Source organism: Triturus cristatus, chromosome 5_1, assembly GCF_964204655.1.
Source record: "Triturus cristatus chromosome 5_1, aTriCri1.1, whole genome shotgun sequence".
Classification (NCBI taxonomy): domain Eukaryota; kingdom Metazoa; phylum Chordata; class Amphibia; order Caudata; family Salamandridae; genus Triturus; species Triturus cristatus.
In genome coordinates, this window is record NC_140587.1 from 420415630 (window position 1) to 420441497 (window position 25868).

Genomic DNA, 25868 nt, shown 5'->3' on the forward strand with positions numbered 1-25868 from the left:
CCTCATGAGGCAGCCTCTTAAGAATGAGCTGGACAAGTTGTGTCAAATGGGCGTCATACAACCCATTGACTCTTCAGAGTGGTTGGCATTCATAGTCAGAGCTTCTAAGGCCAATGGGGAAGGTATCCGCCTCTCTATTGACTTACGCAGCCCTAATGAAAATATTTGGGTCGACAGATGTCCCCTCCCCAATATAAATGAAATGTTGAGCACCATGGGGAAAGCCACATTTTTCTCTGTCATCGATTTGTCCATGGCATACCATCAGGTAGAATTACACCTTGAGTCGAGACCTTTAACTGCATTCTCTTCACCCTTTGGGGCATATATGTTCATTAGGATGCCATCTGGACTTGCTTCTGCTGCCGCAGTTTTCCAAAAGATGATGCAACAAGTGCTTGGTGGCATCCCGAACACTATCTGTTTTCAAGATGACATATTGATTTATGGTTGGACTGCCAAAGAATATGATAATGTCTTTAAAACTGTATGCAAATGTCTAACAGAGGCAGGTTTGACAGTAAAACTTGATAAATGCAAGATCAAAGTGGGAGCAGTAGATTATCTGGGACACACCATCTCTCAAGATGGCCTGAGACCTAAACACAGTTTAATTTAAGCTGTGCGAGATGCCCCGTACCCTACTACTAAAGAAGAACTCAAGTCCTTTTTAGGCCTCATTGAGTACATGGCCAAGTTTGTTCCTCAGTTTTCTGACAAATGCGATGGGTTAAGAGATCTGTTAAAAAAAAAAAAAAAAGAATTCAAATGGGAGGAGCACAGTGAGATGGTAAACAAATTGAAGCAGGAAATCATAGAGTCACCAGCCCTGGGACAGTTCGACCATAGGAAAAAAAACATACTAAGCACTGACACGTCCAACAAAGGTTTAGGGGCAACCTCATCACAAAAAGGGGATGAGGGCGAGACTATCATAGCCTTCGCATCTCGGACTTTGAGTCAAACAGAACATAATTACTCTGTACTTCAGTGGGAAGCCTTAGCATGCTACTGGGCCATTAACCATTTCAAATTCTTTCTGTGGGGTACCAAATTCACCGTCCGCAGAGACCACAAACCAGTGACGTACATGTTTTCCCCCAAACAGGTACATTGTGACTCCCCAAGAATAGCCAAGTGGGTCCTGAGTCTAGAGAACCTTTGTTTCAGAATTGAGTATTTACCAGGACAGGAAAATGTGGTAGCAGATTACCTATCAAGGGCTCCCCTAGACACATACACCAAAGAAGATCTATTGGATGCTCCCATCCTAGCCATCCAACTGCCGTCCCTTACCAAGGAGGAATGGGAGGAGGTGATGAAGAAGGATGCAAAAATGAACTCTCTAAAAAAGTTATTAATAAATGGCTTGCCAGACAGATGTAATAAGGTCGATGAAGACATGAAGGAATTTTGGGAAGTAAGACATGAATTAACCATTATTGACAATAAAGTGTACCGCAACAAGAAGATAGTGCCGCCCTCTGACCTCAGGAACAAAATAATAGATCTGGCCCATGAGGGACATTTAGGAAGAAGTATCACAAAAAACAAAGTGAGTAACACCTTCTGGTTCCCCAAAATGGACTCAATGGTAGAGGTAAAAGTCAAAGAATGTATCAGCTGCGCAAGACGCGACAAAACGAAGATCATACGTAAAGTTCCCTTGTCTCCGCTGGAGGTACCCTCAGTGCCATGGACTAAACTTGCCATGGACATAATTGGATCAATGGAAACATTGGGGTCCCAAAAGAAATTTATGTTTGTTCTGGTAGATTACAACTCCCACTGGGTTAATGTCAGATTCACATCCACGACAACAACTAGCAGTCTCATTATGTTTTTAAAATCTGTCTTTTCAAAAGAAAGAATACCAGCTGCCCTCGTAACTGACAACGGGGTACAGTTTACATCTTAAGAGATGAAGAAATTTTTGGAAGAACTAAATATCAAGAATGAGAAAACTGCACACTACTGCCCAAAACCAAATGGCCAAGTGGAAAGAACAAACCGCATGATAAAAGAACACATACAACTAGCCATCACTAACTGCCACAATTTAGATGATTCCCTCAGAAAATGCATATGGGCTTACCACACCGCGCCAAATCTTATCACTAGAATTTCCCCTTTCGTTACATTAAGGGGAAGAAAGTCAGGCACCAAAATGAACCCTTCATGGTTGGATGGTGGAAGGAAGGTGGAGAACAACCTTAGAGAAAGTCAAAGGAAAATCAAGCAACACCAAGCCAATTACAAAAAATTGGTATGACCAAAGACATGGGGTAAAAGAACAGAACCTAGGAATCAACAACTTTGTTATGGTAAAGACACATACTCATGTCCAGGCAGGTCAGAGCAAATTCTATCCCTCACAACGGTTGGAAAATATAGGCAGAAACGTGGTAGACCTTGAGAATGGGCAGACATGGAGCGGGGACAGACTTGTAAAAGCTGATTAGTTGGTACATGTTTTCAGTTCTCAGACACCCTTGCGGTTATGTTCACCCTTCCCTCTTCCCTATGAAGGGAGATGTGTTGTAACCTAGTTCCATTTCCTGCATTACATTCCCTCTCCTTCTTGGTATGTTCCGCCCCCACCCTCCTTCCCTGCCTAATGGAATGTTCTGTGAGTTCACGTTAGAATGTTGGGAACACTTCTCATTGTGGAGAGTGGATGACCAGAATAAAGACGTCTTCTTACCTTACTGGCCTACCCGTCTCGTCACTTGGTAGCTTTCAATACACATCAGTAGAGAATTCATGTCGTCAGACCCGTGGGGAGTTGAAGGGAAGTAAGATAGTTGACAATTTAAGGTGGACATAACTCCATGGTTCTAAGATGGGTATCCTGGGAATTCTTATAGGACAGAACTACGAACATGTAACTGCAGGCAACATAGCATCTGTTTCATGTGCAGCAGTAAATTCCATCAAATAATCCGTCAGCAAGGCTCACTATGATTGCTTAATTGCCTCAGTGTACATCTAGTTCATCAGCACAAAACGTCCAAAATACCTCATACGGTGTAACTGAAACAGAGATGCCTGATGGAAATCATGTGTTTGGGTGTAATTGTTGTGCTCGTTAGTAAGAAATACAAGTTCAGTGCATCATTTGCAAAACTTCCTGCTTCCAAAAGCCTCCTTCTCCCTCTGTATTGTAATGAAATATGCATGCAGCAGACGCCCCTTCATGCATTGCGGCACAACGCATACGGACATTTCCAGCACACCAAGCAAACTTCATTGCCTAGATTAAAAACTCATCTGGAAAAAGGCAGTTAACACTGTTTATATAACATCATCACAGAAAACGTGCAAAAAACATATTTCACTAAAAATAGCTTGCATAAGTAAGGGATCAGAGTATGTTTCTGCTCCCCTGATTGATGCTTTGTAGTTTTTTTCCATTAAGCTTTCTGAACAGTTTTCCTGCCTGTGTTTATTAAAGGCAGCACATCAAAAAGGATCAAAGGGAAGCTGGTGAGACCCAAGGAAACCCCAAGTGTGTAGTGTTGTCTCAATGGGTAGTTTTGCAGAGTCAAGTAAACAAGTCAAATTGTTGAGGTTTTAATGAAAATTTTCTACAATGCTTTTCTGTGAAGTGATTCTATATAATGGCATCTGCTCAGCAGATGGCCTTGATATATAAAAAAGCAACACTCCATTTTCTTTTTCCAGTTTAACAGTACATCTGGGAAGACTACTTTTGTCACTGCGCTCAATTTAGTTCAACAAATAATTCGTAAAGTGCAGCTGCAGCAGATGGTCACAATCGTTATATGATTGTAAAATCAAACACACAGAGAAGTATTCGGGTATTCGTTTCAGGCTATAAAAGTAATCCTGGCATTAGCCCTGCGCAGCCTGGAGGTATTTCTGCAAGGCGGAAAGGTAAAGGCATATATGGCTGTTTTGTCTTTCTGTGTTTTCACCTAACACTTGCACAACAGAAAAATGTTCGTTAAGTACGCATATGTTCTGGTCAGTACCTGGTGTATGTAACTCCCTCTTCCAGTGCAGCTTTCAAGAGCTTTCATATTACAGCTTTGCCGGTGGTTGCCGTGTCACACCAACTAGGGCCGTGTTCCTTCCTTGTCACAGTTCAACAGCTCTACCGGTTGTTGCGTTTCTCTGGTGACCAGTTGACTAGATAGTAAGAATGTTCTATCATTTTCAGGAGCCCAGCTTTCGGCACTGAAAAGCAGGTTTTAGCGCAGGAGTCTGGAAAAAGGACGAGGGGATGCGCGAGAAAGCCAATGGGTCATACATATGTGCCCACAGACAGCAGACAGAAAACACACACTTTGTGTCATGGAGGACATGATGAGTTGCCCTTCAACGCCAGGACTCAGAACGGGATGACATAGGCACAGTGGAGCGCAACTGGTGAGGACGATAAGTAAGGTGGCTCTCATGTGGAGGGTTTTTGTGATCACAGAGGAATGGATGGACATGGTCTTGTATTGATAAGGGGAGTCTTTTACAATTGGCTTTCAGCTCTAAATGCTTTAATGTTTTATTAGTTTTCAGTAGAGTCTTTGACCATGGTAGTCTACTTGTAGGCCATCGATGCACATACAAGTGGTGTTGCATAGTTTAAGAGCATGAGGTAACTCCAACATGTTCTGCCTCAGTATCATGGCACTGTGCCACAGATGCGTATCAGCAACCAGTCATGAGAGCAAAATGTAATTAACTTACTTCCTTTTCAACGATAAATAACACTTTTCTCATCTTATTATTAACTTTTTTAAGTCACATGGGATACAGCTGATTTGGAGTGTCTTGAACTACTATGTTCCAGTATGTTTTATGCTTCTGCAAGGCTCGCCCGATTCCTTAAGCGGCCACTTCATTTTGAGAAGAATTGCCAAAGAGGTGAACATCTTGCCATGCCTAATAAGTGACGCACCATCAAAGACAGACTTAACAGAACAAGCACATATGAAACCACCAGCACTTTTCCTCTATTCTGGGTGAAATCCTTCAAAAGTTATTGTTACCTCTAAAGAAGACTCTCCTATTTCTAAATGGATTTCAATCCTCCAGTTAGAAGAGAAAATTTAACTTTTTACAGTATCTGAGCCCCACAATAAGAAATGGGGACGCTTTCCTATCACACTCGCATGCTTAACCTGTCTCCGGACATAGAGTACTGTATATAACATTGTTTCTTTCCACAGCTTACATCCTTAGATTGCTGGCTATATTAGAAAGCCTTGCCCCCACTATACTTCTAAAACCCAGCCTGAAAAATGTACCTTGATTTACTTCTGATTAATTCCTTCCTTTATTTCTTCTGAGGGACCCCTTACTTTCCATCCTCTGCATGCCAACTACTTCTGAATATAGCCTCTATTAATGTTCATGCCTTTCTGCCTTAATCTCTCATACTGTAATTCTGCAAACAGCTCACTGTTGCAAAATATATAAGTATATCCATATAAATTCATGTGTATGCACTTCAAAAGATATCATGCTTACATATATCACACTAACATGATGCCCGGAGCTCCAAAGGGCTTCCTATCTTACCTTGCCTGGACAAGCTTCAACAGCTATTCTGAACCACCTTAGAGGTCACTTTGCTTGTTCTGACTTCATGATAGTTTCCTTATCTGGGTGCGCAAATTTGCTTACACAGTGCCGAGCCAGTCTTTCTGGTCTGCCCATATCTAGCTGTTCATAATTGGCATGGTGTGATCTTGCATATCCCTGTTAGCCATATTTGGCTTGGTGCCTTATTCTAGTTCCGCTGACATGGCATTACTAAACTTATATAGCACCCAGAAACCAGCCACTCAGGGAAAAAGCAGTCTGAGAGCCCCTAAGGCAGGAATACTGACTTCTTCCTTGCTAATTAGCAATGATGTGTGCATTTGGTACCAATAAAATACATTTTGCTCTGTTTCTGAGCAAACCTACTATGTCTGGTGAGTTTCATTCATTTGCTCCTGGGAGGGTGCCAGTATTTCCTCATCACTCACAACCTCATTTCATAAATCACAACCTCTCCTTTTTGAAATCCCTATCCATGCAACCTAGCAGTACCTAAGCTCTGCCAGCCTACTCATCTCACCAACCATTTGTCTGAAACCTCATAGCTCCCACTAATTACCAACTTTAACTTTAATCTACCACAAAGAAACTGAAGGAAATACATGATTTATTTCTCTCTTAAAAACTCACACTTAATCACAATAACCACCAATACCACTGGATTAGCCACTAACCTTCGGTTCCGGGGTAGCACTTCAACGCCTCATCAGGGGTAATAAGCGCTATATTAATGTAATTATAAGTACATGTCTCCCGGAGCTCACCACATATGACATCGCTGCACTGCTGGCAATCATGTGAGGAATGACTTGCAGATTCCCCACATTGTATATGCCTCAACAAGATAAGAAATATCCCTCAAACTCTCAGGCTGACAGATGCTCTTTACGTAACAGGCGGAATCTAGATGCTTTGCCAATGCTGTAAAAAATATTTCTTTGTAATGACTTACTTTTTCAAAATCTCAGCAACCTATAATTAGTTTCGACAATTAAGCTGCCCTGAAATGCCTTTTAAAAGGAATATACAACAATAGTGCACATTTTTTCTCATTTGTAGCCATTATTCCAACCTCAAAACTAAAATATTCACAGAGGTGCACAATTCAAGTCTCAACTCTTATCACTAGTCATGACTATGCATACATAAGTTAGACCACAAGTTCATTATCACTGCATTGCACTGGCTCCCCCTCCAAGCATGTATTGTGTTCAAGACCAGCTGTAGCACATTGAAGGCCACCAGAACCGGCATTATTGCATACTTGGCCAATAAATTAACCGCACCAGATGCAAAGCACCAGATTAACAAGAAGAGAAAACCAGCAGACAGGCTTTCTCAATCTATCCTCAAGAAACATGGAAAAATAACCCTCAACAACAGAGCTGCACCAATTCTCCTGTTTCTCAAGTAGGGACTAAAACACTCACCACTACAAGATAGGAATCATCACCCCCTCCCGGCTGCAGATGGTCGTGAACTCCATCTAAGGCACTACCACCCATGTTCAGCGCTCTGTAGCTCTTTAGTTAGTTCCATTTTGTTCCTATTTCAATGCTGCTCATGTGCAAAATTATTTTGAGAATACTCTTTGGCTGATTTGAAAGCAAAAGTTAATGGGAGGTTTGGAAATGGGGAGAAATAATGGTCTGGTAGGCTTCAACAATCCCTTTACCTTCATATCCTCTTGACTTGTGGAAAGCCTGCTGCCTAAAGCTCAGTGTCTGGCTGTGACTGCTGCCAGAAGGATTATGGAGGCAGCAGAAGATTTCAAGAGCCTAATCTGTTCTGAGAATGTGACCTCACACTGAGGTGGTACCGCACCTACAGTTAGAATATGTACTGCAGAGGCTTCAAAATAACTAGGAATTCATTTTTAAAAGGTCTTCTGGCTTAACGATACAAAGAAAGGCAATTTATTTCCAAGAAGATTACGAAATTGGGACCAGCATTTAATGAAGGATTCAAGGAAAGCATAGAGAGCTTCAATAACAACAAGGAAAAAAATCTTAACTTTCTACATATTCTTCCCTTCCTTACTTTGCAACCCTTTCTGAGCTACAATTTGGATAAGAGACTCAAATTATTCCAGTGCACTTCCAAGATCTCAAAGTCAGCTGTTCAGCATTCAGCACACGGACACCTTTAGCAAACCTTGAATTTTTCTGTATGCACACTACAAAAAAGTTGGGAATTTTACTGATCTTAACCAGAACACATCATGTCAAAAATCAATGAGCTCAACCTGCTGACTTCTGAAGTATGACCTTTCTTTGACAAAGTACTTGATGTGCCAAATGAGAAGCTGCCATAACTTTTCATTTTAGGCCATCCAAGTGCACTTAAAAAAATAGATGTTCTACAGCGTGTTCCTAATTCAGCTATCTATTGAGAAATTGGAATAAACAATTAAAATTCACCCAACACAGTTACTCAAAACATCATATTGGATGAGCTTCATCTTATAACACTTTCCAATTAAGGGTCAATTGTGATCTGTGATTGCTTATATTGCTTTACTTTTTGAGACTATTTGGTGGGAATGGAGACTATCTAATGGGAATCTATATTTCTGGATGCAGATCTGAAAATAACTTTTCTTTCAACTTTCTGATGATTGGTAACCATAACAGGTATTTCAGAACACTCTCGATACGCATCAACAAGCTCACATCAAACAAAACAAATAAGGTGCTGAGAGTATTGTGCAGCAATTGCTTAACAGATCAAACTCTAGGAAGCAGCAAAGCAAAGGTCTAAAAAGGAACAGCAAAACGTCCAAACTGCTCATCAAAAGAACATCATCCAACATGCACACCGGAGGGAACCGAGCCCTACTGAGAGCAAATCAAATATCTATGATCAGTTCTATATTTCAGCATGAATATATACTTTAAGGAGCTCATTTTCACATATTTTGTTATCAAGGAGAGAGGCACAGTCCTGACATATACCATCATAACGATAATGTAATAACATAACAGCCTTTTCAAAATAGGACATAAGCACTGTAAACCAATACGCCCTAATCCACCATTCTGTTGCATAATGACTGCCTCAAGAAGGTCCCTCACCGAGTTTTTGCATTCATCCAGGTTAACTTAAACATGATCAAGTAACTAGATGCACCCTCAACCCACAGACATCTATCATGCCACGACTGCTGAACTCTTATTCCAATCTTAGCCTGAGCTCTGATAAACATTATGCGTTCCTTTATTCACTAAAGCCCCATGGCTGAGCCGCTACAAACTAATTTCTTGTGCTGTATATTGGAAGTATCCTGCAAACAATAGACAGACCTTAATTCTTGCTTTGACTGGTAACTGGTATCCTTTCTGTTTAAGTTGCCATATATCTAAGTTCTCCCCCTGAGGAGGGATGGAAACAATCCTTGGGAATATGAGCTCTCAATACAAGAGGCTAGGGACAAGCCACCACACTATATAATCTGACTTTCTGCTACTTTGACACATTAGAACACAATATTATTTTTATCGTCTGCAATAAAATATAACTGTTAAAGATACAGTGTTTCAGTGTATTTCTTAGTTTCTGTCATATCTCAATCCTCAGTTCAAACTGTTGTCATGCATTTTACAGGTTACCAATACCACACAAGGAATTGGAATGATTGCCAATGTCATTTAATGTGTATGTGTTTATTAATGAGGATCATTTTCAATTCTCAGATAGACTTCAATATTTATGTTGACAATACTCTGATCCACCTGTAGGTACTGCGTATGGTTGCCTCTACCAATGTTGTATTGAAAGGTGCAGACTATGGCTATAATTGACAAAAACAAAAGATTGCTTATTGGGTTTAGGAATCCCACACCTCTTGTATCAGTCTAGCCAGTAACTATATACAACATCCCACACAGACCCAAAATATGCATAACATGCTCGATGCATTTGACTCTGGAATAGCTTCCCTGTCCTAAGTGAATTCAGTAGTGACTTGTGCATCCCATCACCTGATTTGAATCCATGGGATTCTCCATTTGCTGCTTCTCACAAAACAGCCTATATTGATCCTTGCAACATTAACACCCCATCAGAGTACTACAAAGACAAAGCAGTCAATATGCATCACAAATTGCAGAGAGCTCAAAAATAAACAATCTTTTTTTTTTTTTTACATGAAACTATCTGTCCATAATATCCCTTACTAGAAGGCATGCCACTGATTGGCCACTCTGACATTAAAGGCCTTTTCTTGAAGGTCTGAGTGGTGCATATGTCAAGCCTTAGGTAATTCACCTGCATCATCCACTGCTATCAGCCTCCATGTGCCTTAGTTCATCTACTTAAAATAGCCATCACTACTCCCGATGACATGCCAATCGATGGAAGAAGCTACTGACATTTGTTAGGACATAAATGATGGGACACCCTTCACAGCACCTATCGTTTCAGACTTACTGAAATAAGCCCATCTCTTTTGCCAGGCATAAGTAAGTGTCTCGATGTGCTGTGAATCCTAACACAAAAGGGAAACATTGAATAAGAAACTGTTTAAAACAGATGTTGTTTGAAATAGTAGTAAAAGACAACACTGATCTCTTCCAACGTTCAGCTAAATGTATGATGCTTCTGGGGTGTTAGATCTCAGGGCAGGTTTCCCCCAACAGAGCGAGATGTGCTGATCTGAGGATTAATTTGAGATAGTTGAGTGCCTTCCCATTAGGCTACACAGCGTATCTTAAATGTACCACAAGGGGCATGAGGAGCCAGTGTGATGTCTCATGCTGCTTGCTAGAGGACAGCATTCTGACAGCCTATCTACTGTCATAACCCCAGTACATTGTACAGTGGCATAACACAAAATGATGGGGCCCCCCTGTAGAGTATGATAAGGAGCCCCTGAGTGACCTATATCTCAATGATGTTCATTGAACTTGGGCTGAAGGGTTTGGGGGGCCCCCAAAAGGACTGCACCGCACTGCAGGGGCTGAAGGGACCTGTGCCATGCACCTGATTAAGTTAATTGAGAAGTCTTTGAATCAATTAAGGGAGTTAGAATGCTGACTATTACAGGAGACAGAGCAGGAGATGGTGAGGGCACTCACTATTATAGCCCCTTGACAATATGAACAATACTGTTAGCCGCATGGACCCAAAGTGAGTCCAAACGTCATTGGTCTGTTCTGTAACATATATTTTCAAATGCACAGTGTGAATACATTAAAGCATACAAAAAGAAATATGGTCATGATTAGACTTACTCAAACGCTGATGAGGCTATGCTTTATCTCTTACTATAACATATTCTATTCAATTGTGTACTCATCGCAGCCAAATAACTTGCAATTGTAATTGCTAAAACAAGAAATTGAGATCTTGCAACTTACTTGATGTCTTATGCCCTGCTTTGACATGAAGCCGGCCCTCAAGACTTGACAGAGATGCCAACAAACATGGACTAAGGGGGTGGGGCACCGTCTCCATGGAAACAACCACTTGAGCTGTATGGACAGAAATCTTCTGGAAGCAGGATATGGCCCGCCGCATATTTTCTTGGATCGAATCCTTGGGCACTCCATCAACATGCTGAGTAGAGCCAGATTCCTTTCCACTGTAACATTTTGATTTTGATGTCTCTCCTTTGTTGGGAAGCCTGTCAGGGGAAGCAGAAGCCTCCATATCCATCTCAAAGTCATTTGTGGTCAGGATCTTTCTCATGAAACAGCTTATCTGATCCAATTTGACAAAGCTCAGGTTCGCTTTCAAAGGCCTTGACATATCCAAATTGACGTCAGCTGTGGAAAGAGCACGAGAGACAATGTTTTTAAATATATGGCTTTACTTCTTGAACGCAAGTACAGCCTTGACTTCTTACAGATGCTAAGTTCATGAAAAGGATGCACCAACAATTTACTTTGAACAGTGTGTGCAGAAAGGTGGTTTGGTCATACCTTTTCAATTTGACTCACACAAAAGGTATGTATTAAAGGTCATCCCCAGTGAACGGCATGGCAGCCAGATAAAGACTGCGCCAAGGTTTGGGCCAGTGCTGAATTATGCAGGGTGGCTTTTTGCACTTGATTATTCGGTGCACACTTTTCAGCCCTGATTTGAAAAAATATCAAGAGTCACACTTTGACATGCAAATAAACAATGGTACAGTGAAGTGCCGCTGTATTACATATTATGCAATTAAACTATTATACTTTTGCAACAAAACAAAAAAACAACACTTACTGGATTTTTTCTTAGCCTGGGCCCATTCTATGCACCAAATAATCCAGCGCACAAGGGTCCCAATCGAGAATTGGCAGAAAAACTAGAGCTCACTACCTAATCCGGTCTCAAGAATAACATATGTTGACACTGTCACAGTTAAACTCTGCCCATGTCTCAAATAAAGAGACAAATCAGCCTTCTTAAAGTCACAAAAAGTACTTACTGTAGCTTTTTTCCATGTCTAAAAATATCAGTGTAATAGTGTTTTTGTCACGTGCGGCACCGATTTCAGTAACATGTTTATGGCTGTCTAATCCCTGATGAGGTTTCACAAAATGGAAGGGATTTGCTGATTCTAGGTATAATTTATCAATTAGTTTCTGTACAGTACTTCACCCTCCTAAAACCTGATGGGCTTTAAAGGGGCCATCCAAAGGAGAAAAAAAAACTGTTCTCTTTGCCAGGTGCTATATCTCTAAATCAACAACTATAAGCAGCATTCTAGAATGTCTGTTAGATGGTGTCACCTGGGGTTTTGAGATCTGTTGTGACATTATTTGTCGGATGGTCGCTTTAAATGAAAAAAAACGTTGAATCTCATCTTTCTTAATCTCCAACCTTTAATACTTAGGCTTAATCTGGATCCTCTGGTAAGTGACTGGCTCAAGCTAAGCCTTGCTTTAATGAGGACAGCCAACTGGAAAGCAACTATTGCTCCATGAGATCCAACGAGAAGGAGGCCGGCAAAGAATAGTGCAGCCAGATCCAAGGAGTCGCGATGACGCTGAGCTAGGACAACGCAGCATAACGAGATCCTCTGCAGGGCCAAGCATTTCAGCCACGAGAAATGGTCACATCATGATGCAACCGCAGCAAAAGTGAGAGTGTAACTGGTGGACCCTTTGCACATGTGTGTCGGGAGATATCCCTCTTTCAACAGTAGCCTGAACTGAATCCCATATAGAGGCTTAATGTGAGTTTGGTGAAAGAGCTCAAGATCTGTGTACACGAAACTACAATGACTAACATGCTACTGTCAAGCTCCTTAAGATAGCAAGGGTATCTTAAAATAGAACAAACATATGAGCCTCAAACACTAAAAGGTACAGAACACTCACCCATATTTATCTTTCTCTGGAGTGTGACCAAACAGTATATTCTGGAACCTTACAAACATGCAGGTAATCTGTTTGCAAGTGTCCCTTTGATCTAAGCAATGTGAAAACTTGCCTCACTGAGAGCACACTGCATTAATTTTCTGCAACCGAAGTGATCAGAAAGGTCAGTATAAGGGCATGATAATGTGGGGGGCTCCTGAGATATTGCTGCCCTTTTCCTAGGCATGATTTGGCAGGAAGCATAACATTTTGACAACAGTCTTTGCTCAGAAGGGAGCTCTCAGTCGAGGTCTTCAGGGCTTGTGCGACTGAAGGGGCAGATAGGCAATCCTTGTAACAAGCACTGTCGCTGTCTATGGAAACACCTGGTGATAGTACCTCCTCAGTCCTGGGGAAGTTGAGGGAGAACAAGTAAGAGTGGCTGTTACACTTCAACAGTCCCCAGGGAAGGGGACAAACTGTCCTCCTCAGCGTTTGGTAATTTGAGGGGTGTGGAGGGGTTTCTAAGCACCCCCTCCTTCCCGGCAAGCACTGTCTTGCACAGGACTAATTTTCCCTCTTAGGCACGGTGATGGGGGTTTAAAGTTTAAGGATTAGTCATTCCTGCACTTCCACCACTGTCAGGAGGGTGGGGGTGCGAGGGGGAGAGCAGCTAGGTGGCACACACCAGGGCAGCAGGAAGCCCTGATACAAGAGTGGAGTTCCTTCTCATCCCTGGGTAAGGGGGAGGGCATGGGGCCTATTCGCTTCTACAGTCATTAGGCAAGGCCAGGTAGGTAAGGATTTAATTACCCCTCTGGTAGGTCAAGAGGGGTCAGGGGTGTGTGTCGCTACCACCTCTTCAGTCCTGGCAAGGTCCAGCCATAAGAGTGCTGGTTTATCAGCCGTCTTTTGAATAATGCAGCATCGAGGCTCTCAGTCTGAGTAGCTTTAGTTCAATTTCAGTTTTTCTTTTATATTGTATTTTTTACCTCCCAATGTTTTAGAAAATTAGAAGGCAAACACTTGTGTCCAGTCTGTATGCATAAAGTGTTGCTCTTAACAAAAGAGGGATCAGGGGCGCTTAGAGGTTCAGAATATGTGCCCCAAAGAATACTTATAGGAGAAGGCGTAGGCAGTTCCTATGGGAGAAGGAGGAGGAGGAGGCTGGTTTGGTCAACACCCCTACCCCTAAGGTGGAGACAGGGTGTCTCCCAAATTGGGAAGTGGGGCCCTCACACACCCGGTTGGGTGTCATGCTTCATCATAGGGCTTGCTCCTCGTCAGGCCGGCGCAGCAATGTCTGAAGGGCACCCTAAGAGGAGCTCTTTGGCGCAGATCTTTTTCCCAAGCCGTTTGGTGAGGTGCGTGTGTGGGGCCTCGTGGTGTAGGTGTGGGAAAGTGTGTACTGAGGTGGTGTGTGGAAGGCTAAAATGAGGCACAGTGGTGCTCCAAAACAAATGTATTCTCTGAGCCCACTGGTCTCAATTAAAAACATAGAAAGTGTAACCGCCGATGTAATGGTCAGAGGTGGCTAAGTGTGATTTCTAGTAATATACGTCATATTGTGCTCTGCATATCTGCATCTATGGTTTATTCCATGGAATTATTTCATGTGTATTGGTTTTAACAAATGTAATTAACCAAAATCAGGATGCAAGTGTTTTGTGGCAAGGTAAAATCACACTTAAGCAACAATTAGTAGAGTTTATTTAATGTGTAAAGTAAATGTTGCATGCAATCTGTAAAGCAGTAAAAAGTGTTTTTCTCATGTCAATTTTGCTATACTAAGGTAATAAACTCTAACTTGACCTTTGAACAGCAGTAATAAATGTGTGTTTATTAGTATAGTTGCTCTAAATAATGTTATTGGGCCACATTTATTTTCACTGCCATTGCTCAATAATAACACTTTATTTACAGCAACTGTATCAATAAACGTAAATTCACTAATGTATGACTATAGTGAAAAAGTCAAATTAGAGTTTATTACCAAAGTACAGTCAAACTGACATGAAAACAACAACAAAGTAATTCAATCGAAAACAAGCCAATAATCACACTTTGAAAATTTGAATGAATACAAATTAAAACAAACACAGAGTAGAAATATAAAACAACAAATAAAAATTTAAATTCACGAATTAATTTAACTCATTAGAGCATGGAAGTTAAAACTGGTAATTCCGAACCTGACTGACACTTAAATACAATGAACAAATTAAGTGTTAGTCAGACTAGCCTATGCAGGCAGTATGAACCACAGTCTTAACCATTGTCGATGCCGGAAAAACATTACGAACACCTGAAAGAACATAACATAGAAATGTTCTTTCACATTTCAGAAGTACAAAAATAATAAGACGGGAGCCATCATTTTGCCTGCTGTTTGCTCCAAGCAACATTTACTTCCCACCAGTGGCGGCTCCTGCACTAGGGCGGAGATCGCCTCAACTGCTTTAAGAGCAGTGCTGCGAAAAAATTAAATGATAATAACATCGTTATTATCATTTTATTTTTCACTATGGGCTGGGGTAGGGCAGGGCGTGGCTGGCGTTACAGGGCAAAGGAGTGGTTTGCACACTCCAAGTGTTCATGAATGCTTGGCCGGACAAACTGTCATAAGCACTTTGCATCTTCCTCGCCAGGCTGTAATGCACAGCTTGGTAAGGAACATGCCCAGCCTCCCCAGCCTCCCATTACCCTTCAGAGCTGAACCACGGCACTCAGACCAATCACAACGCTACTTTACAGCATTGTGATTGGCTTGGGGAAAGGAGCCTGTGTGCTTCCTGCTTCTTTCCGCTACTGAAGCAGAGGAGAAGGTGGCATGTGAAGGAACCGAAGGGAAGAGACGGCAGCCAGCAAAAGATTAGTGCTTTTTATTTAGTTTTTTGTCTCCCTGCCTCCCTCCCGCTGCCCCCAGCCCCGCCACCCCTATTTTCTGCAAGCTTGCTGTAAATTCAGGAGTGATAACAAGAATATTCAATTTGAATGTATTTCCACTGCTTTCTAGGCATAAATAACAATTTACAGAAAGTGTTTGTGTGTGTTAGCACTTTTATTATATTTACATAAGAAAGGGTGCACCTCAAAGGTTACTACTTCTAATAACATAACATACTTCATTTGTAAATTAACATGTTATGTACAGTAATGATATTATGCACAGGCGGAAAAGGAGTTGACAATATAGCAGGTGAGAGCTAAAGATTTTCGTATTTATTTATGTATTTAGTACATCACTCCTAACCAACGTCCGGTGGTCACACAGCATTGGTATATATAACGATTAGCAGCTACTAGGATAGCACTTTACAAAACATATTGATGAAAATAAAAAGTAGCGCATTAGCTAAGGATGATCATGCTAGGGATACTCACCATCAAATATGTTTCAAAAGATGACAAACCCTTAAAAAAAAAGTCAAGGGAGAAGAAGGCATGCCGGTATGAAGTGTCTGACTTGTCAGATCTTCGAGGACCAATTGAAAAGGAGTATTTTGAAGAGGACATTATTTTCATAAATGCCAGGGAGAATAGGTGAGTCTTTAAGGATTCTCTGAACTTGACAAAGCCATTCTCAAGACTCAGATTAAGCTGTAGGGAATTCCACAGAGTGGAGTCCAGAATGTAAATACACCCACCAAACTATTTGCATCTGGTCAAAGTCAAAGTAGGTAGTTAACAAACATCTGTTAGCAAACCTGAAGCTTTTGGTTGTTAGGTAAGCGACAGAGAGATCATCCATGGAGCGTCTTATGAACTAGGCTGGAAGATTTTATGGTTACTTTTGCCTTTCTGGGAGCCAATGGAGGAATTTAAGGGCTGGTGGTATGGTGGGCATGGCGTTTCCCCAGAAATTAACAAGGTCCACTCTAAAAAGTCGTATCTAACTAGTTTAATCAAAGACAAATGACTTAATCTATCTTCAAAGACCAACAGCCAGGAACCACACTCCTGGAATATCGCTTCCAAAGTAAACATTCTAAGATCATTGTGTCATTAGTTCTAGGCATAGCTAGAGGGCTACCACTTGATACCACACATCATTCCCCCACACAAAATGGATAACATAACAGACAATAACAGAGACAATGAGCACAGGAAACAACCTATAAGAATATAAAATATGCATTGAAAATATAAGATAAGGTATTTCTGTAAAACTGAAATACGACTCTAATTCCAAATATGATCATCTTCAAGTTTAACAGCTCCTTTCAATTATTTGATGACCTTCAGAGGCTTCTCAAATTTAGACATTCCATTCCCCGTAATTCTGGCAGTTTCACACCTACGCACCCCCAATTTGCATATTAGAACTAACTACAGTCATCCTGATTTTGTAATTAGTCTTCTTGGAAATCTGTTCGGCCAAATCTCTATTCCTAGTATTGGTTAAGTCTATTGATCTTCCCTCAATATCTTCATTTTCTCTTCAACCCATGGATGACACACCATATTGCATGGTATTCCCAAAGGATTCCATGTGAAAGTTATTTTTTTCTTTCCAAACCCTACTCACAGTTTTAACAAGTTGAATACTTTCTTTCAATATTCTGCTGAATCTCTCGAGCATGCCATCCGTTTTTGGGTGATATAGAGAACACGTTTTATGAGTTATGCCCCAGCTTTTTAAAATCTTTTCCCTTCACAGGATGTCAACTAAATGATAGTTTCCCTTACAAACAGCTCCTTAAAACTAGACAAATTAAGAGGTGGTCGCCTCCTTCAACATAGCTACCTTTGGCCAATGGGAGAATATTTCCATTAGCACCAGAACATAAACATTAGAGGCTCTGAGTATCGGTTCTTACATGTCAAATGCAAACTCTTCCCAGGGACTGATAGGTAAAGCTCTACTACCAGTAGCGTAGCAAGGGAGGGGAGGGGGACGGTAGGAGTTTTGGTGGCGGCAGCTGTTGCAGGAATCGCCAGCAGCTCCTGCCCCCGCTCTTACATACGGCACCACTGATCTCTGCATATCATGAGTGGAATGTCAGTCTTTCTTATCTTATTACTTGTACTGCAATCCACACAATCCCTCATCTTCCTCTTCACTTCTAGGTCCATTCCTGGCCACAACTAACTTAATTTAAGTCATTCCTTGGTCTTACAAATACCTTGATTAGTCAATAGGGCAAACAAAATCAAACAGGCTGTCTTAGTAGTACGAGGAAGTAGGCTCTCTTGAGCAGAGAGGTCAATTTTCACCTTTCCACAGCAAGATGTTTCATGCCTCTGGGCCACTCACAAGTGATAAGCTGAATTCTTTCAACAACATGTCCTTAGATAACTCATCTAACCCTTTTCTGGAGTGATACAATCCTAGTTGATAAGGCACACCTTAAAAGCATCATCTGACCACCATTAATTAATAGTATCTATTAATTAATATTAAAAGATTAATTATAATATTAATAGATTAAATAATTATTAATAGTATTAATGAATAGTATCCCTTTCAGGAAAAACTCTTGGGAGTGTCACAATCCACTTGCAAATCCTAGATGAGATAGTGTTGAGTTCCTTACTTCCATAAACTTCTTGGGGGGGTTTGTTGTCTGAAAAGACCACAAAATTGATTACCCACAAGAGAGTTTTACATTTTCTTATAGACCGGAAAACAGCAAAAGATTCCTTTTCAATGGTGGAATATCTATAATTTGCCCAAGGCAAGTCTCAAAAAGGAAACACAACAGTGTGTTCAACTACTACTTTCATTTGCTTCAATACTGTTCCTAGTTTTTACTCACTGGCATCAGTGATAACAATTCAAAGGAGACCAAGATCAAAACTGCTGAAGTTGTGGGCTACCTACATATATTTCTCTCTGCTTCACAATCTGCGCTCCATTCAAACAGTGTCCCTTTCTTCAACAACTGAAGGATGGCAATGGTTTTACTGGCAAAATTAGGAATAAAGTGAGAATATCATTCGCCGATGCCAAGCAAGGTCTGTACTACTTCTTAATTCGAGGGATCAGGCAAATTTTGAATAGTTTCGACCAATTATGCTGTAGATATCTTGAGAAAACGTTTTTCCATTGTGACTACTTAAGGGAAGGTTCACCAGGAAAGGGCAGAAGAAACGGTGGTGGTGTTATATTTTGTATGGTAATAAAACAGTAGTATGTAACAAGTATTTAAACAATGCGTTCAGACACATAACATAGAACACCATTATCCAAAGTGATGCCTGATAAGCCACCTGTAAAATGAAAATTACTGTTATGCACAAAATTAAAATCTATTAAAATATTATTGAGAAAATGTTGTAGTTGCCATCAGTTCTTTGGATGTGTAGATAAAATAAAAAAGTTAAACTTATGAATATGTGCACAAGGCAATCCAGTAGATGGCATTGCAGCGTAGAGTTTTTGATAAGTAAGAAAAAGTATATTCTTAGTTTCAATGGTTAGTGACGACTTCCTGTGAGTTGTGGTGATAAATAGAAGCCCACCCTGGGAGTAAGGAGAAAGCTTTCACCATCCGATGTAGGATAGGTACTAGAGGAGTAGATGGTGAGGATTTTTATTTGCTGTCTATTGTCCAGAAACAAACACTGAAGGAAAACAGTGCAGTGGGCGTGGGTCAACACAGCACAACAGTAGAAACTCAGTGTTCAGACAAGAGTGTAATGCGACAGACAAGATTATTGTGTGTGAGAGCGTAAATTGTTCTTCTGATGGAAACTTCTAACTGCCACTTCCTCATCTTGAGAACAGATACCGGTACTTATACCACTTTCAAGTACTCGTATCAGAATTCCTGCATGACCAAGCTGCCAAAAATGACCTTCATGTTGGGTGTAACTGTCAAGGCAGTAGTATTTTGTGAACATGAGCACTGACACCCGAGTCGCAGCCAGATAGATGTTCAGTACCAGCACCCCCATTGCTAACTCCTTAGTACTGTCCTTCAACCTGGTGGAATGACCCTGGGACCTTCAGGGGGCTGTTTCGTGGCCAATGCATAGCAGATTTTAATGTAGAGGACTATCCATCTCGAAAAAGTCATTATATGCACTGCCTTCCCTTTCTTGACTCCAGAATATCTTACTAATAACTGGTTATCTGCACAATGATCCCATGTGCGATCAATGTAAAAGTTTAACTCTCTTTCAGGGTCGAACCGATGGAGTCTCTCCTCCTCCTTCGAAGGATAAGATGAAGCCTCAGCACTAACATGGCTGGAAATGTGGTGTTGTAGCAAGGTTACATTGTGAGTGATTATAGTTCATTCATTCGACATGCACAGGTGCTCACCATCAGGAATACTGTTTTGAGCACCAGTCGTCGCCTTGAGCAGATGTGTAATGGCTCAAAAGGCATACGCATAAGAAATGTCAGCACTCCTATTGTGGCATGACAAATGGCTTTTGGTGAAGCATTTGGGTCAGACTTTTGATAAAACACATCACAAAAGATGGTTTAAATTTAAATAGAGATGATGATGCGGCAAACCCAGAAAGGCCAAAAGAGATGACAGACCCTGCGATCGTGCAGTACACTGGATCTCTGGCGTATCTTGGATTTCCAACCCGCCCCACATGGAAGCCAATTATCCTTGCAGCTCCGTTCACCCTTTTCTTCTGCACGCCGTCACGAACAAGTGTTCCAGCGGTTGCCTCCAATTGTTATCCGCTTCATGGCCGGCTGTCCTCCGAACAACAACCCCATCTGGGTTCCTCCCAATTGTTAGCAACGATTCTGTTCGCCTCCAACCGAGGAACTGTACTCTCAGGCTTGTTAATTACTAGTCCTGATGATGATCTATGTATTGCGTAAATAGATCGAAACGTCGTCGACCCTATGTACAAACATGCATGTTAAACACATATGTTAAAAATTGTGCATGTCATTGTACCGTCTTGAAAGCTTGCCCTTGTATTTCCTATCGGCAATAAGCTTCTCTTTTCAGCCTGATAAATGTATTTTATGTGTCACTGTGTGTAATTGTGTTAAGTGTTGAAGGACGCAGGACTGTGTCCCACTCGAGATTCACACGTATGTCTATATTATCCGTTTTTTTTTATCATTAAACTTCAATATCCGGCTGGGCATTGCATAATTATATAGAGCCGATTCTGGTCTATATTTCTCCTATGTTGAATTGCTTTTGAAGGACCTACTGTTTTTCAAATTAGCACTCCTATTGTGGCATGACAAATGGCTTTTGGTGAAGCATTTGGGTCAGACTTTTGATAAAACACATCACAAAAGATGGTTTAAATATAAATAGAGATGATGATGCGGCAAACCCAGAAAGGCCAAAAGAGATGACAGATATTTCTTAACTGTGCCCACTGCAGGCCTTGCTGAGTCAACAATAAAATAAACGACACATCCAAAATGTAGACCTGCAGAGGGTCGGTCAAAAGAGCACCCCACCAGGTAACAAACCAATGCCAGAGCCCAGTGTAGATGGACTTTGTCAAAGGGTGCTAGGCTGAATTGATAGCAAAGACTACTTTGGCAGGCAGATCGAATTGATTTACAAGTAACTCCTTAGTCTGCAACCATAGAGGTGCAGATTGCTCCCCTGTTGCTGAGGCAGGAGGTCCTCCCGAAGTGGTAGCATGATTGGAGTCCATGGTGTCCCAGACAACATGTAAGACATACTTCACTATATTCTGGGCAGCATATATCGTTTGAGCCAGCAAGGCCCTGAGGTCTTCTGCGACAGCTGCAAATATTTCGCTGGCCATGTCCCATAAATCACGGGTGTACACTGCGACAAGGAACGCAAGGCCTAATTAGCCGAACACAACAATCCCTTTTCGAAAGGCATCAATAGGTTTCAACTTTCTATCTTGAAGATTGGTTGGCATTATGAGTGACTTTACTTATTGACACTCGTAAAAAACAGGCTTTCCGGCACAGTTTCATATACAGAAAAAAAAATCGGAGTCAAAAGGGCCAGCTGATGTAGCCATGACCAGGTCAACTGGCTGGAGGATGGCTGGACCAAGTGGTCATAAGAGTATCTGTAAGAACCTCGGTGAATGGAAATAATCGCTTAGAAGTGTTTGACGGATCTCAATGAACAAGTTTGTCTTGGTTTTAATAGTAGCAATTGTAAATCAAGCACTTCTCTAATGCCCTGTGAACCACTACTGTGAATCAGATATTTCCTTCCATTGGTGGTCAAGGAGGTGACTCTTGCTCAGTCTCTGTGGCTGTATCTAGCCCACTTGCATTTTGTAAATCCAAGGATAGACCAATATCAGTATAATGAGAGGGGAGCAGGTTGTTCACTTCTTTTTCATCATCTGTGTCAAACACTTTGCATACCCTAAAAGGCATCAGTCAGTTGCAAAAAAGGCTTCAGCCTCTGATGGAACTGGTGTCAGGGCAGTTGTCAAGAATTAGAATCTGGTTTCAAACTGACAAGTTGCACTTTGTGATATCATAGCGAGACATAAGCCTAGAGCGAGTCACTGACGATTACTTTTGATCAAATATTAGCATTGGGATCGGGGCCTCGACTGGTAGCAGCAGAGTGAGCAACAGCGCTGGCACAGAACAAAATGATGTGGACCCTGGAGTCAGAGTGGAAGCAGGAACCGGCAATAGAACAGGTTTGGGCAGAGGTTAATAGGGTCAGTTAGTGCGAAGTAAAGGCTCACCAGAGGAAGCCCAACTGGAGCCCCTTGTGGCTCCATGGGGCCCGAAAGTGTTCCAGAAGGAGTTGGAAGCACCTGAAAAGGATGCAGCACAACCTCTAATGGTGACTGTAGGAGAGTAGGATCTGCCTCTTATGTTGCCCCCACTTTTTTCTGATGTTTACACTGGTTTCTGGCTATAGTCTGGCTGGGACCCTGCTAATCAGGGCCCCAGCCTCTCTTCTCTCTAAACAATTTGGAGTGCATATTAGGTGCACTAATGATTGGATACTGTGGTACCTTATGAGCCCCTAGTATATGGTACCTTAGGTACCAAGGGCATAGGTACTTCACAGGCCTACCACGGGCTGAAGCATGTATTATGCCACCCCTGGGAAGCAGACTAAATCTGACACCACAGGCCTGCTACTGCAGCCTGGGTGAGGTAGTGTTAGCACTCCTCACTATATCTCTCCCTGCACACATATCACACATATTTAAACCTATCAGTCACCCCTACAGCTCTCAGAGTCTATTCTCTGGGGCTGTTTGTGAATGCGGTCAAACCATATACTCTTAAGTGCATTATAACCTCGCGGTTAATGCTAACTCTGGGATGGCTACATCAAAACATGTCGTGTTTGGTGTCAAACGCTTTGGAATCATGATCCCACCCTTCTAGAGGGATAGACATGTACCCACTGTGGAAACACGGTAGGATCCTGAAGAGCCCTGGCATCACAAAATGGATGCCACCAGTCACAGACACTGGGCTGCCCTCCTGCTGATGACCGAAACTCGCAGTGGAGGAGGCCCAACAATAGGCATCCTGTCACAGGGAGGTGTGGTCACCTCCCAGACAGGGTTTAGTGTATTGGAGCTGGGTGGGTGCACTCCTAGAGTGCTTTGAAGTCCTGCACTGGGGGAGCAGTACGCTCCTATGTGCATACACCAGTTCAAACCGGCTCAGGGGCTACCTGCCCCTGCTCTGGCCCGAAACTGTACAAAGGGAAGTGGGTGTAGCCACCCACTCCCCTAACCCTCCCATAGGTGGGGCCATAGAGCTAGTCCCTCCCTTCCTTCTAGTATAAGTTAGGTAACCCTTGCCATTGCAAACTAAATATCCCTGGACGACACTCTGAAGAAGAATCCTGGACCTTCGATGTTCCACTACCTCTGGAAGACTGAAGAATCTCCCTTGGAGTCAAGGAGTGACTCCCCTGCTTGGCAGGCACCAAACTTTGCAATCAACGGTCGCAAACTTTCCCGTCCCTGCAGCCAAGGAAGAGGATTTCCTGACTTCTCCAAGGCCATCGTGAGTCTCCAGCGACGCTGAGGCAAGTGGACCCCACGAGTGACGAGAAACTGCAATCCCTGAGTACCGTGCACTATTTTCGAGTGCAACCCCTTCACGACGTTCTACGAACTTGTGCTTTGGACCTGTGGTCCAAGCCTCCAGCAGGATTTCCACCGAAGATCAGAGGCCTACCCCGTCCCGAGTGACCGTGGGCCCCTGTTGAGTGAATCCTCCCGAGGCGTCTTCGCGATCCCTTGCCGGTTGGCTTATGGGTCCCCAGAAGACTTTTCTACAGTTCCAAAGGGCTACCCTGGTTGCTCAAGGCCTGCCCTGACTGGAGTCCCTCAGACCTTGCCGGTCTGCACCGCTGACTTTTTACACTTTCCACGAGACTTGCTGTTACCAAGGCTTGTTGGCTCCAATCTGGTCACCGACACCGCAGTAAGCTGCAGACTTCGTGGGACACGCCGAATCCAGCTCCTGGTCGTCGTCGACGCCTCCTGGACCTCGTGGCTGAAGAGTCAAGACACCCGGGATCACCTGAATTCACCCGACGACTGTGGGCATCCATCTTCCTTGCCCCGGGTCACTGCCAAGTGACTTTGAACACTGTCCGCTCTGCTTTCAGGTCTTCCTTCTTCTGAATCCAGCCTTGGATTCCACCGGACACTTCTCCTGTCTTCACAAGCAGCAAGTCTTCTTTGGCTCCCATTGAAAACGACGCCGCGACCCGACACCAAAAGACACCTATGCACCCGGCTTCCCTGGGTGAGGTAACTCCAGCACTACGGTGCTTCTGTGGGTGTTGGCTCTAGAACTACTTACCCTGTAAGTGACTTGCTTGTAGACTCTCACGAAGTATCCGAAAACTCTAAATTTCCAATCGCGACTTGCTCCATTGAAGTCAATTGGGATCCGCGGCTGTGTTCTCACACTGCATGCGTCTCCCGTGGGTCCTTTACTTAACCTGCCTTGGGTGGATTAGTGAGGCCCCAACACTTCTGAAGGCCCTAGGCTTTGTCCCCTTGCAAGTCGTTATCTCGAAGTCTCTTTTTTAGTATATGGTCTGGTACGCCCCTAGGGCCCCAGCCATATTTGTGCTTAACTTGTTGTGAAATGTTGATTTGTGCATATGTCCTTGACTTCTAATCTCAAAAAGAGATTAGTAGAGTGTGTCTAGTAATAAATACATATATATTTTATATATATATATACCTGTGTGGTGTCCTTTCATTTAGTGATTCAAGAGGTTATAAGGTAAAACAAGCTACTTTACATTCCTCTAAAGACTTATCCTGAAGGCTGCTCTCCACAGCTACCACTAGGATAGCTTTCTTTAAAAGGTTGTCTTAAACCTGCTACCATAAGAGTCGAATTGTACTGGCGCAAGGTGTCCACTTTAACTAGTGAACAGCATATACCAGGCCAACTTCTCACAGTGACAATCTGCTGGGGGATTCAAGACGGCGCAGGGAATTTGGGGCATGATGGACCAACTGTGAGACTTGATTGTTGGGTATGACCCTTCGACTGATGTCATTGTACCTTTTCACCTGCTTTCAAGTGGAGCAATGGGGTTGAGTCCTGCTTGGCCCTCGTTCTCTTATGGTGAGCCTTTGACAAAACAGAAATCTTTAACTGGTACTGACTCCTTGAATGGGACTGAAAATGGCTCCGTGGCTTGTGGTTAGGGCAGAATCTATTTTACACCCACGATGAACAATAGTTACTTACCTGTAATCTGTGGTTCTCCAGTATTGGTGTCTTTCATAGATTCACATGCCTGAATCATTCCCCGTCGTCGGAGTGGGAGACCCACGGTACATAAAAAAACAATAATTATGCATATAATAACCAAAAAACCTTGGTAACGTAAAACCAGGAAGTAAAATAGCCTGAGCTATAAGAAAAAAGCTTCCACACCTATGACTATCACAGTCATTATATACAGTCCAAACTGCAGCCAATCAGGCGACAGCACCCACCAGAATGTTCTCCTCAGAGGCTCAGGCTCTCAGATTTTCTCGCACAGGAGTGAGCCAAAGTATAACAGCCTAACCAGCCTCTGAGGGGAGGTGGGCGGGTTGCATGTGAATCTATGAAAGACACCA

General features: G+C 42.5%; 1 protein-coding gene across 1 annotated transcript in view; it reads right to left on the reverse strand.

Moving 5' to 3' along the window:
- VPS13B (vacuolar protein sorting 13 homolog B) overlaps positions 1–25868 on the reverse strand; it is a 2934705-nt gene that overhangs the window by 821810 nt on the left and 2087027 nt on the right. Inside the window, exon 36 of the mRNA XM_085605186.1 lies at positions 10923–11330. Within this exon, the coding sequence (XP_085461312.1) occupies positions 10923–11330 (408 nt within the window). The remainder of the gene's footprint in view (positions 1–10922; positions 11331–25868) is intronic.